Below are 15,072 nucleotides of genomic sequence, written 5' to 3'. Positions count from 1 at the left end.
ACGCGCCACACTTAAGAAGAAGGCCCGGGTTCTTAGCACATCAACTGTTTGTTTTTCTCTGGAGCAACCGCATCACTCCCTCACCCTGACTTTTTGCAAATGTACTGTTGCAAAAAAACACTTACCCACAATTTCATGGTTGCTGCTTAGCTAGTCTAGTCTCTCAAGAGCTTACATTCTGGGTTCCGAGATGGCTCTTTAGCTAACATGATTGACTAGTTAATGTACTGTGTGATCATGTGGAAACATCCATGTGTAGAATATCCATGACAAACCTGAATGGTTGGTGGTACACCGCTGGTAGCTGATCAGCACAGGGTGGGAGTCCAAAACATATTTCATGGCATAGCTACTTAAATACCCCCTGTCTGAATCAGCACTAATATTGCAGTGTTCTTCCATTGGAAAATTTCTCACAGGAAGTATTCCTCATTGCCTATGGGTGGAATTACAGCCCAACAGACTTGTGAATAGAATCAGCAGACAGGTGTTGTCTCTCATTAATTGCATCAGGGCGGATCAGCCACCACAAACCTCCAAATACAGCAAGTGTCATTTCCTTTTACTATTAATATTTCACCGCAAATTACAGTGTATAAAAATGAGAAGCAGTTTCTTATTCGCACAAATGTTCTCTATAAACAGCTATGTCTCAGTCAAGGGCATTATTGCTGACATAGCCCTTGCTCCACCTCAGACAGTTTCAGGGTCAATTAAAAAAACACACTTTACAAATTGAAATAGTATACTGTATATAATCGCTCCATATATTATTCAGGAAATTGCAAAACATAAAACTAGGGCTTATTACTATGTCAGAAGGCTTACGTTAGACAACAGATTTCGCAAAGTAATGTATTGCAAAATGATTTCCCATTTCCTCTTAAATTTCTTTAGCTCAAGAATGCATTTTCCAAAAACAATAATACCTGATCAATGGTCAAAGTATTTTCTTTATTTTTTTATTTTTTATTATATTTATTGGCATTTTGTTATTTAAGAACAAGCAACAAAAGCACACCAATCAGCAAAACAAACATATACAACATTTGAATTGTTCACAAAAATAACCTAAACCTAAAATATAGAAAATAATACAAAATAACACATCAAACAAGAACCTCACATCACATAAAAATAATCTCACATCACTTCCAGAGACATATGTGGCAGAAATGGGAAGTTGTAGGATGGGAAAAAAAGAAAAGGAAAAAAAAAAAGGCTTTACAGGGTGAAACGTTCAAAGTAAGTCCAAAATGGAAGCCAGGTCGTATAAAAACCTTCAGGTTTCCCTCGGGAGCTAAATGTAAGCTTCTCCAGTTTAAGGCAGCCTAATAAGTCTCTAACCCAATGATTGTAAGAGGGCAAAAAGGTACGTTTCTAATTAAGCAGAATGACCCGTCTGGCCAAAAGAATGGCAAATGCTACTGTATCAGATTGGGAACAAAGATCTCAGAAAAACATTTAAAAATAGATCCCCAGAAATCTGACAGTTTGGGGCATGACCAAAATTGGTGGAATAAAGTGTCTGGTTACAGTTTACAGCGAAGGCAGGTAGGGTCAGTGTTAGGGAATATCTTTCCAAGTTTAGCCCTAGACCAGAGAATGCGGTGCACTACATTTAAACTGAATCAAGCAATGCCTCGCACTAAAAGAGGCAACTTAAACTTTTCTTTCAGCTGGGTAAATGAGGCAAACGTGTCATCAATGTATAGCTGTGATAGAGATGTTAACCCAGATGTGTGCCAGACCTGAAAGGCACCATCATTTAATGATGGGGGGAACAGAATATTTTTTGAAATTGGACCAGATATGGAGAGATGTTTCAGGTTAAAGGCTAATCGGAATTTATTCCAGATCCTGAGTGACTGTTTTACCACTGGGTTGTCACCACATTTTCTTAAAGGAAATGGAAGAGAGCAACATAGTAAAGAGGACAGAGTGGCAGGTTTACATGACTCCCACTCTAGTTAGGCCCAAAAAGGAATGACCTGCCCTTGATCTGGTGGTATCCAGTGTAGAAGGCCCCTGAAATTTGCTGCCCAGTAATATGATTGGAAGTTTGATAGTGCGAGACCGCACAAAGTGTTTCTTCCCAATGCATGGTACTTTGCCATCCCAAATAAAAAACAGAAAAGTTCGTTCAATTAAAGTGAAAAAGATGGAAAAAGATGGTGGTTATAAAAACAGGTAAACATTGAAAAAAATACAAGAACTTCGGGAGCACATTCATTTTTATAACATTGACCCGGCCAATGAGTGAAAGAGGTAGAGACCTCCAGCATATAATAGACTGCTTAAGCCTATCAACTAGAGCAGCAATGTTTGCTTAATAGGTCTGAGTACTTTCTTGTCACCTTTACTCCTAAATATGTAAACTGGTCTTGGACCACTCTGAACTGAAAGTGGGAAAATTAGCTATTCAAGGCAGCATTGTTTATTGGGAACAGTTCACTTTTCCCGATATTCAACTTATACCCTGATACTTTGCCAAAAGCTTCCATAACAGATCAGGCCTTGGGGAGAGATATAATATGGGAGACAAAGAACATGGAGAGGGAAATATTCAGAAGAAATGTTATTTGAGCGCACAGAAGTCATAGGGGAGGAATATAGGGTCTTGATCCATATCACAAATTTGGGGCCAAATCCAAATCTTGGATCAAATAGTCCCATTCAACGATGCCTTCTCTGCATCAAATGGTACCACTACCTCAATGGTCAAAGTATTTTCTGTGACACCAAGAAACAAACAGGCCCAAAGGCTTTGACATTTTTATTCTGATTCAGTAACAACAGCCTAAAATGACCATTTCACCTTCCAGTGGCACAATAGCCAGGGGAACAATACTGTGAAGCTCAGCTTACATAAGAGTTAGTAATGGTTCAAGTGGCCTCTTCACATAGCCACAAGCAGGGTTCAGCCACACGTGCTGGTCTGCTGGGGGCTAGAGAGCAATGCTGTGTGAAAATAAGATGACAGAGATGTCGATGATAGTTCTCAGTCTTGCCGGGTTCAGCAGGTCAAAGTAAGATCAAATGTTGGTTATTTGATACCGTTATCATACTTGCCAAATGGTGTGACTGTCCACACTGGTATGAAGCATCGGCATTGGATAACATGAGGTGCCGGCCCTAGAATAGGTGTTACTCACTTAAGAGTGACCGGCCGCAGCGGACCAAGGAACCAAAATAAGTGATGAATACTCATGTCCTATACGTAGTATATTCTGCTAGAATTGTGTTGACATTATGTTGCATTGCTTTCAATGTGTGTCAAAATACTGTCACTCTTGACAAAGATCGGCACCCAAAGTGGAGTACCAAGGTGGTAGACAGTGAAAACAGTCATCTTGTACATACTATGCAATTATTAGTGGCAAAAATAATCTACTTACCAGTATATGTCCATTTAGCACCTGAAAAAAATAAACATAACAATATTCAGGGCATGATTATACTGTAGTTGCATTTGATTTGACCTAACTGATGTCCCTCTGGAATGGACCGCAACAACTGAGTTAATGGAGTGATGCAATAACATCTCTTTGTCACACACTGTAAATCACTGCAGAGAACGCATTCCAAGGCAAACTGCTTTCCCTATGAAACCTGCTGCACTGGTCAGTACCAGTCAGTTTCAGCACCAAGCAGACACACTGACCCACATGAAGTAGGCTACCGTTTATCAGTTAAACATAATTCCACATGCTCATAGCTTTAATAATGGGAAATATGTTCAGCTGTCCTCAGATTGTCCTATTATTATGTCTAAGCGAGTCCTACAGTATACACTTTATAGAACAGCAACAACATTAAAACACGGGCAGTCTGGAATTAATATAAACTCAACTCATTTAGCTAGATTCCCTTCACAGGAAAATCTCAGGAATAAGAAAAGGAATTTTGTAATGACAAAATTAAGAGCCAGCTGTTTTTCTATGTAATAACTTAACTGCTTCATTCACAAAACCATCTGTACCTGAATTACTCCTACATATGTATGTCTAGTTGAATAAGTCACTGTCTGAGTACACTTTTACCTAGCAGGTAAGTCTTTTGAGAGGTCTTAAACCATATTTCTCACACCGTGTCCATAGCTACTACTGTATGAGTGAGGGATAATGTGTGATTGTAGATTAACCATCTAATCTACTGTCACAAAACTAACATTGATTATCCCTTCTACCAATATTTAAAATGAGGAGAATTTAATTCAAACTATAATCACTTTTAGATTACGTCAATAGTTGTGTTTGCACACTGCATACAAGTTAATTATAAAAGAGTGAGTTAGGATCATCATCTGATTATTGATCAATCTACTACATCCAAAAAACTTTAAGCAAGTTCTTAATCTTACCATACATAACAGGGACGGCAGTCATGATGATAATCAGCATAGGTGTCAGGTTCTGCATTTTTGTGTCTTCAGACGTCGATGTTTTCATAAACACCAAAGGGTCTAGAACTCACACAGTACTCGCACTCAAACCCGGCTTTTATAGTAGTCTCGTCAGCTTCATTATAGAGCTCACTGACGTCAGAGCAATAACAAACCAGCCTCCAGTGTCGTCTCCATTCCCAGTGACGGTTCAAGAACGACTCCATCCGTTATTCACCGTCACCGCCTAAATTAGGATGCCCTGTATCGTTAGTGAAACCTTTACGCACACTTGGACGAGCGATTCATTTGCATTGTCCTCAACGCCAGCATGGAATGTTTCCCTCCTCTGAGACACGTGTACCGGTGGAACTCTGTGCGCCCTCGAGTTTCCCTCAAGAATTCCTGCAACATAATTCCACACCCACACCTCAGAACAGCATGCATTTACATGTATCGCAAACTTTAATTTCATTCTTCTGAAGTTGCTTTCTTTGTATTTTACACGTGCACAAACCTCACCTCGATTAGACTAGCTGCTAATGTGTCTTGTATTCTCTGTAATTGTTATTTTTATCATGAGTTGTTGTGCGCTGCAGTCCGTGCTAAAGAGATTGAGTTCATATAAATCACTAGCAGACTAGCTGACTTCACTAGCAGACTTCACAGTTAATCACACTATTCGTTGCTGTTTACTTCTCTAGATGTAGATAACAGATATGATTCTCTCCTAATTATAGGCAGAGACCTCTAGGTGTTATATGGACATGATGTACTGTATGCTGCACTATGCCTCTGTGGGTCATCATGGTCTCTGGACCATTTCAGGCAACCTATGTTGACATGTGAACATCCCATTAACACCAACATCAATGGAGGGGTCTCTTACAATCTAGAAGACTTGCTTAACGGTTAGGAATGAATACATGTCCCTAGCACCCACAGTGAAGTGTATGGTATTTGTTTGGGGTACGTTAGAATCATGTGTGTGGGGTATTATTCTTAGACTTGGCATCATTCCTAGGCAGCTGGAATCATGTAACAAGTACACAGCTGAGTTATAAGTAGGCCTATGTAAGGGACCTGTTTCCACTAGCTGTGTGGAGGGAGATTTCTTATCCATCCATCCTCACCACTTCACTTATCACTTATTATACCTGCACGTGTTCCATCCAATTAGTCCATAATACAATGTCTTTACTTACTAAGGCAATTGGGTACACCTTTGGCAATATACCATTTGCAAGTACACACAGACATGCGTCACAAGCCATACATACCTGCATCCTTTTGAATTGCCATTCATGCTACCTCAATTATCTTTTAGGTTTCTTTTTTAAAGTATCCTTTACAAAACCAATTACACTTGGGTATGTAATGTAGACCGATTGAACGGCTTGGGTTTCACATTTCACAGATGGTTCAACCTTTGCCCAAAAATGCCCAGCTGTCTCCCAGGTTCTAGCCAGTTCTAGCCAACTTCTACTGGTGCACCATCAAGAGCATCCTAACTAACTGCATCACAGTGCGGTATGACAACTATGGCACTGTGTCCGACCAGAAGTCCCTACAATGGGTGGTGAAACAGCCCAGTGCATCATCGGCACCAAACTCCCAATGGATATACCATCGAGACCAGGCAGATCAGGGTCTGTGGTAAGTGTCTTTAAGGACACCTCGTACCCCAGCCACGGTCACTGTGGACACTCAATTAACCCTTTGCACTACTGCTGTTGCACATACCGGTACTTATTTTTTGCACATACCATACTGTATTTTGCACTTACCTCATTTTTCATATTAGTCTCTTGTTATGACCCTATATAGGATCTAGGGGACACAGGATGTAATAATAAGATAAAGCCAGGGGGACAAGAACCAGAGGAGATGGGAGAACATAAATAAAACAAGATTTATTGTATAAGGATAACAAACAGGTTTCTGTGAAACACTTAAACTGAAAACTACTCTCTGTAAAAAAGGAGAGTGAATGAATATAATATATTAATAAAGGATGAATTAAATTAGAAAACTAGCCAAGTAATAAACAGTTAACAATGAATCAAGAGTGAACCAATTAACTTAGTGACTCAAAACACAAGGCTAACAAACACACTCCCTCTGGAAGGAGGAGTCAAAATCACAAACACTAGAGATAGTAGCAACACACTCAACTAACCAGTAGCTCAAGCTAACAAGCAAGCAACACACAGTAGCACACTCATGGTGGTAGCTTAAGCTAACTAATAACAAACACACAGAAATATACTATAGTAAGACACACCGTAGCAAACTATAGTAGAACACACAGTGACAGACTAGAACTTTAACCCAAACACACAGAAAGATACTACAGCAGAACACACAGTAAGTAACAGACTAAAGTTTTAACTGCGCACACACAACTCTCAAGTTGTGGAATGGCCCAATGGCACCATCTGAGTGTCTCTCCCAGGCTTTTATCCTCCACCTCCACCTTGATTGAGGCTTGAGCACAGGTGTGCCCAATCAGGCCATCACCATGGCAATAGGCAGGGAGGAAGGACAATCACCTGGGAGAAACACAGGAAACAAACAGAACACAAACACACTATGGACGTAACACTCTAATTATACATCCGAATACACCATACTGTACATATCATACCATAACTGTACATGGCTTATTGTTATCCATCTCTTGTATATACCTACTACCTATTGTACTTATCATACTGTACTACATTTCACTTGTACTTTTCATACTGTACATAGCCTATTTTGTCTACACTATTATGTCTTTGTACTATATCACTATTTGCACTTCTGGTTAGATGCTAAATTGTATTTCGTTAGCTTCAGTCTATTTGTCCTTGCGGACATGGTCCTGAACCGCCTGCCCGAGGGCAGCCGAACAAAGTGTTCGTTCCCAGGGTGGGATGGGTCTCTGGAGATCTTGGAGGCCTTCCTGAGGCAGCGTGTGTTGTACAGCTCTTCCAGAGAGGGGAGGGGGGCGCCGATGATCTTCTGGGCCGATCTCACGACTCTCTGTAGCGCTTTCCTCTCTGCGGCTGTGCAGCTGGAGAACCACATGCAGATGCAGTAGGTGAGGATGCTCTCCACTGTGCAGCGGTAGAAGGTCACAAGCAGCTCCTGTTTGAGGTGGTATTTCCTGAGGACTCTCAGGAAGTAGAGCCGCTATTGTGCCTTCTTGATGATGGCTGCTGTGTTGGTCTTCCAGGACAGGTCATCCTGTATGTGCACCCCCAGGAATCGGAGAGTTGAGACTCTCTCCACGCTCCCTCCATCGACGAGCAGGGGCTGGACCTCCGATTTTTTCCTCCTGAAGTCCATGATGATTTCCTGGGTCTTTGACTGGTTCAGCAGCAGGTTGTTAACCTTGCATAGCTTGCCCAGCTGCTCCACCTCATCCCTGTACGCCGCCTCGTCCCCCCCCCGAGATGCAGCCCACCACGGTGGTGTCGTCTGCAAACTTTATGATGGAGTTGCTGGGGTGGACGGGGGTGAAGTCGTAGGTGTAGAGGTTGTAGAGGATGGGGCTTAGCACGCAGCCCAGGGGAGACCCAGTGCTGAGTCTGAGGGCTGTGGAGGTGTGGGAGCCCACCCGCACCCTCTGGGGGCGGTCAGACAGGAAGTCCTTGATCCATGCACAGATGGAGTGTGATAGTCCCAGGTCTAGTAGTTTGGTCACTAGCCTGTCTGGAAGGATGGTGTTGAAGGCAGAGCTGAAGTCCACAAAGAGCAGTCTCGCGTAGCTGTTCCCCCACTCCAGGTGGGATAGAGTGGAGTGGAGAGTCGTCGCGATGGCGTTCTCTGTGGACCTGTGGGCTCTGTAGGCGAACTGGTATGGATCCAGGTTGGGCGGGAGGCGTGTGACTATGTGGGCCCGGACCAGTTTCTCGAAGCACTTCATGATGATTGGTGTGAGTGCCACCGGGCGGTAGTCGTTTAGGCAGCTCACCGTGCTTTTCTTCGGGACTGGGATGATTGTTGAGGTTTTCAGGCAGGGTGGGATGGTGGCCTGGGACAGGGACTGGTTGAAGATGTTGGTGAAAACCCCGGCCAGCTGGTCGGCGCAGTCCCTCAGCACCCGTCCCAGGACGCCATCCGGCCCTGAGGCTTTTCTGGGGTCCACCGCCTTCAGCACGCGTCTCACTTCATGCTCTGTGAGGGTGAGGCTGCTGAGAGCTGGAGAGAGTGGTGTTTGTGTTGTGGTTACCTCCGTTCGCCCCTCGTCGAACCGGGCGTAGAAGGAGTTCATCTCTTCCGCCAGCAGGGGGTCGTCCTCCGCGGCTGTGAGCCTGTTGGCTCTGAAGTTTGTCATGTGCTGAACCCCCTGCCACACCCGCCTGGAGTCGTTGCTCAGGAAGCATTCCTCAATCTTCTCTCTGTGGTCTGCCTTGGCCTCCCAGATGCCACGGTTTAGGTTAGCCCTGTTGGTGCTGTACAGCAGTGTGTCCTTCGCTGAGAAGGCGTTGTCCCTCTCCTTGAGCAGTTTTCGGACCTTCTCAGTCATCCATGGCTTCGTGTTGGGGTAGACCCGGACACGTTTGTCCACGGTGGCTGAGTTGGTGCAGTTCACTATGTGGTTCAGAACCGACGACGTGAACTGTTCCAGGTCCTCATGCTCATATTCCTGCCATGAGGTGTCATTCAGGCAGATCTGCAGTGGGGCGGACCCTGCTGGCCAGGTTCTGACAGTCTTAGTGGACACCATTACTGACTTAGATATTGTGGATATGCAATAGGTCAGATGAATGACATTCTGTTGGTCAACGTGTGATATGTCTGTCATAATCAAGTTCTACCACATCCCAAAGGTGTTCTATTGGATTCAGATCCGGTAACTGGGAAGGCCACTGAAGAACACTGAACTCATTGTCATGTTCATGAAATCAGTTTGAGACAACTTTTGCTTTTGTGACATGGTGCATTATCAAGCTGGATATACATTGTGACCATGAAGAGATGCACATGGTCAGCAACAATACCCAAATAGGCTGTGACATTCAAGCGATAATTGATTGGTATTAATGGGTCAAAAGGGTGCCAAGAAAACATTCCCCACACCATCAGACCACCTAAATGAATGAGAAGGTGTACATGTGTTCCTAATAAAGTGTTTGGTGAGTGGATATATTGGTGAATGTAGAGCTCCCCACCATGCTGTACTGGAATCAAATTCTACCAAATGTGGTTGTATGACAATACAAGTATCTTGTATCTAATAGCCAGTGTAAATCCCTCAAATTGCGGTACCCAACAACTGAGCCCAAAGTATGTTATAAATCCTTTTGTTTCTGTTTCTGTTTTTACCATTCAGAGTTTCTATTATACATGGTCATCCACCGGTATCAGGAGGATAGGGTACGAAGGTCAGTGATGATGATGGGTCCACTCCCATTGTAGTTTACAACCCCTCATTCACTCTGGTAGAGACAGCACACACGGAAGCAGCAAGATGAGACACTTTGCCATTTTGGCGGTTGTTTTTGCAACTTTCTATGTTGTTCAATCTGAATTTATAATGCCAGGTAAGTGAAAGTACTCAATAATTCTGTGTTCACTACAGGTAGTTTTTGTAGATCTTGAATTAAATCTAAATATGTCTTGAGAAATATGTGTAAAGGTAACATAGGTTGCTTCTGGTGCTCTTCCTCTTGACTTGAGAGGACAAGGAAATTAGATTTTGATAAGAAAGGAAATTGTATGCATTGAATACTCCTGTGCTACTCACATTCAACATTGTCAGTGCCATTCTAGAAAATGGTTTCGATGAAGCTAACAGTGAGGTCAAAGGTTCTTATTCAAAATTGTATGATCCTATGATGTTGTCATTCTGACAACATGGCGGTTTCAGTGACGTTCACTTTTAGCTGTGAAGACCTAATAAAATAGAGTATTTTAGCATGGACACAGTGTTAACTAAAATGAGAAATAAATGAAATTGTGTGCGTCTAACAAGCAATCTTAGTCTGTTTCTCATCGCCGATGGTAATCATTATTAGATTTATGGCCTAGTTGTTACAGGGGAGGGGAGGGTGGTGAATTACACTATAGTATATAGTGGAGTGGGAGTGTATATATATAGTGTAAATCCATAGCATTTACATATAGTGTAAATGCCATGGTGTAAATCTGAGAATGAATGACGTCTTGAGATGAAAGATGATTTGTTTTCGAAGTATTGTCCTCCAATTCACTTTTCAATTACACTTGAGACATACTAAGTCAACAGTAACCAGACATGTAATCCCTGTATTTTTGATTATTTATGACCATGTTATCTTGTGTGGTGACTTGCAAATATGAAAGCTGTGAGTTCTGTATTTAAGGCATGCAACACAGTTACATTAAATCTCTTAAGATGTTTCAGAAAGAGAAACCATTTACAGACAGTAAAAGTGACAAAAAGATTAATCAAACATGATCATGAGAAAGCTGTTGTATGTATTGGGATAATCAACTTTAATTATTTCTTCCATCAAGGAATTCAATAACCCCTGGATTGCATACACCAACGCTAATAGGGCCCATCTTCATAATATGTAGCAAAATTGGGCTGTGGCTGAAACTGCATCACATAAATGTTAGATTAAATTGCATCATATTCAGTACTCAATACTACTAATATGTAGAGCTACAGTACATGAATATAGTCAGGATAGCTTCTCTATAAGAACACGATCAGCTTTACCTTAAAAAGGGGTTAGAGACTATGGAAATAAGGTATGTTTGTATGATTAGTAAAACTAAAAAGAAGAAATGTGGCATGTCAGCAAAAGGAAATGGATTCTTTCATTATTATGGCTTAAAGTGACATCTTAAAAAAAAGCCCCAGCCACACCAATCCGTTAAGGGGGGGAAGTACTGAAACCGAACCATGAGTAAAGACACATGTTTATAGCAGTCATAAAAACAAGGTGTGGGCCTCCTTAGTGGCAGGGTTAGTTAAACATTAGACTTGTGAACACATAGCACCAGCTCATTTGCACAGAATCATGCTGCATTATGTATAATACATTGTTCATCAATCCAATATATTGTCCCATATAATTACTGTAACATTTATACCTTCTCATAATGGGGATACTGTACATGGTATTCAAGTTGAATTGCTTTTCTGTTCTTGTGGGAATTTAACAGCCTTCTAACTCATCTCTCTATGATCCAACAGAATTCTGTACGTTGCTTCCAGATGTGGGCAACGGCCCAGACGTTTCGATCCTTCTGCATTATGACACAGCCAAAGACAAGTGTTATCCTTTCAGATACACAGGATTAGGGGGAAACGGCAACCGCTTTGCTAATGAGAGGGAGTGTATGAGGAACTGCTCTGCTCTCGCAGAGAACGTGTACCCCATGGATGGTGAGATAACACACATTTTATTCCACTGTACAAACACAGATGTCCTCAAAATCGTATTCAACTATCATGGGTACTGTGTGCATTTACATAGTCAGCTTTTAAGCACTGTAGGTGCAGTGGATACAGCATTTAGACAATGTAATCACAGAATATGTCCTTTATTACAGCAATTACGCGAGGACTTTGAAGTTTCGTATATATATAAAGGAATAGGTTTTATGGCACTATGACTATGAAAGGAACCAACACAATCATTAAGAGATATTCGTTCTTCAAGGCTGACATGGATTCAGCTCAGCAATATAAAACATGAAAGAGAGAAAGAGATTTACAGTTTATAGGGTTTCATGATGTTTACCTCAGCTAAATCTGAGGCAGAGATCCATACAGTACTATCATGTATGGGGAGAAGATCACATTTAAAGCATGCTCTAAGGGTTGACTATTTATAACTGCTGGTGTAGTGGTAGTGTAGTGGTTTAGGGAGTAGTGAGTTGGACTGGTGATCAGAAGGTCATGAGTTCAAATTCCACCTGGGAACACCACCCAGTAAGGCACTTAACTTACCCTAAATTAGTCGAGGGAGACTGCCCCTGTAATCTCTAATTGTAAATCGGTTTGGATAAAAGCTTCTGCTAAATGTAACAAAAAAAAAGAAATTATACAATGTAAGTACCAAGCTGTGGAGCACTGTTTTCTTTGTTTTCTTAGTCTAAATCCTGCGTAACAATCCTAATTGGTAGATTGAATGATCAAAGTTGATACAGTATTCACCTGACTACTGTGATATATATACAATAACCACATAATAAAAATATATATAAATCTGTTAATGACCTTTGAAATGATAAACTGAAGTTGTAGTAACACTGTAATTACTGTAGTAAAATGTATTGAAGTGTTCTTGCATAGTTATTTATTATTTGCATTGTAATTACATCAATTCCGATGAGTAGTGTTTTGTTATTGCATAAATATAATAACGAACAGTCCCTATTCCACGTGAGTAATACAAACAACTGCTCAACCCTGTTACAATGTGATTGTAAACAATTACTAAATTACTATGCAGCATGTTAATATAATGTTTTGTGTAGTAACATACCATTGTTACACATAGGCAGAAGAGCAATTAATGTACTATAAAGTGTGACTGTTACTATTATATTCAAGGTATGACATTTAGATTTAAAGCTGTGTCATTGCTGTGCCTTGTTTTCTGATGGATCTGATCTAATGGGATTTACACACAAAGCTCATTTCAAGCACCATGCTATGACATGATTACAATGTGCCACCATATGGCACAAAACAGTAACTACAACCTCAACAATCAAATATTGAGGAAGTATTGGTATTGTAATATACAAATTGATGAAAAAGATGCACATATTGAAACCACAGAATTGAACCTACAAAATATATATATTTCATCAATTTGTATAATACAATACCAATATATACACTGTATATTATCCCAGACTCTGAAGATACCCATTGAGGTATCCCTAATGGTTGATACATGACATGTACAGTATATGTCTCTCATTTAGTTTGCTTGTGTAAGAGTGTATGTGTGAGTATGTGCGAGTAATGTTCAGTCTCTCCTACACAGAAAAAGAGTCTTGCCACTTCCCTAAGGCGTATGGTGAGTGCGTGGGTCGGTATTTACGCTACTACTATGATGCTGTTCATGAGAAGTGCAAGACATTCCAGTTTACTGGCTGTGTGGGAAATGGAAACAGATTCTTGGATTCTCAACAGTGCAATGCCACATGTTTTGGTATCAAGGGTAAGCTCTTTTTCCATTCATCATGAAATATCCTTACAGTAGTATTCTGTGCCTCGTGGTGACACTGTTTAATACTCTGCATATTTGTACTGTCTAAAGATGAAGGTGATGCACCAGAGGAAGAAGAACCAGACACCCCGGTTGGTGAGTAGAGGTTCAACAGTGTTTTGCCTATCATGACTTTTAACACACATACAAAAAAATTGCAATTAAAGTCTATCATGTTTCTTGCAGCACTGATTTTGGGAGTCGTGTTTGGTCTCATCGGAGCAATAATCATCATAGTCGTGATTGTCATGGTTATGCAGAACAAGTAAGTTTTGTCCTGGCAATGCAGAACTGCTGGAGAAAAACATTTAATGAAAATTAAACAATGAAATTCTTGAGTTTGATAATGACAGAAATAACTGTTATTTCAATTTCCAGGAAGAAAACCCCAAAAAACAATCTAAGTAAAGATGGCAAAGATGCCCAGACTGAAGCACCACTTAAAGAAGAGAATGCCATTGAAATGTCATAAAGGAACAAGGAACTGAAAGACCACATTTCTGTTCAAACCACTCTTGAAGTGTACATAACCCTATGTAAAGTTATGTAAAGTACCATCATTCTCGATACTGTAAAATAACATCACATTTGCAACTATAAACCTACAAATAATGTTTACACATATTTTTGTCAGATCAGTGAAGAAGTTTCCAAGGAGTTGAAAACCAGGTTTAGCTTACATTCCATTAACAGTTGTATTTTCCTCATGTTTATTTTTAAAGCCACACAATTCAGAGTGGACCACCAACCAAAACGCAGCAACCAACGGAGCAAATGCAGCACATACCATTTTCACATGCAAATAGCACTTGTCTGATATATTTGGTGCTCAATGATATTCGATAAGGCCAACATCATATTGTTTTAACATGATTTCACTACAATGTGTCCTCTGACAACAAAAACTATACAATGGAGAGATATTGTACGTCCTATATTTTGTTCATGAGAAGATAAGACACTAAACTCAAATCAGTATTTCCATTAGTTTAAATATTTGGAAATCTGACACTGGCAATTAGACTTACAAGTAATGTTGAAGGTGTGATAGCCATTTAAAAGGCATTTATCTAATTATTTTATAGTACACCAATGAAAACACTTTTCAGCTTGAGAAATCTCATCTTCTCTGCATTTAGACACCGGCACCCTCTTGAAATATCAGAACATTTACAATTTGAGAGAATAAAGCAATTCGCTTTATTGATTATAGAGTTATACGTTTGTATTATTATTGAACTACTGAACATGTGCATGTACATCAGGAGGATTTACAATGAAAAAGGTTTGTGTTATGTGTTGTACATTATTTTCTGTATTCAGATGGATTAGGTTGAACTGCATACAGTTACCTCTATACCTGTGTATCTCTGTAATTATAGTTGAAGCACTAATTTTGTGTTACCTTATTGTAACAGTAACATATAATACAATTTGGTTACTAGTAATTAAAGTGTAACTACAAAGGTATAGGGGCGA

The 15,072-nt window shown here is 40.6% G+C and overlaps 1 protein-coding gene across 1 annotated transcript; it reads left to right on the top strand.

Annotated features, from left to right (window-relative positions):
* Positions 1-5,173: 5,173 nt before the first annotated feature.
* On the top strand, positions 5,174-14,065 carry LOC308165475 (uncharacterized protein; the record flags this gene model as incomplete). Its single annotated transcript, XM_080539625.1, has 7 exons — positions 5,174-5,212; positions 5,850-6,033; positions 11,562-11,753; positions 13,369-13,545; positions 13,645-13,689; positions 13,780-13,858; positions 13,972-14,065. 7 exons carry the CDS (start codon positions 5,174-5,176, stop codon positions 14,063-14,065), a joined length of 810 nt encoding a protein of 269 aa, XP_080395751.1.
* Between the last annotated feature and the right edge of the window lie 1,007 nt (positions 14,066-15,072).

This window comes from Nansenia antarctica (assembly GCF_963989245.1).
Source record: "Nansenia antarctica genome assembly, chromosome: 9".
NCBI classification, from domain to species: Eukaryota; Metazoa; Chordata; class Actinopteri; order Argentiniformes; family Microstomatidae; genus Nansenia; species Nansenia antarctica.
The sequence above is the reverse complement of the archived record's forward strand: the minus strand, read 5'-3'. Positions and strand labels throughout refer to the sequence as shown.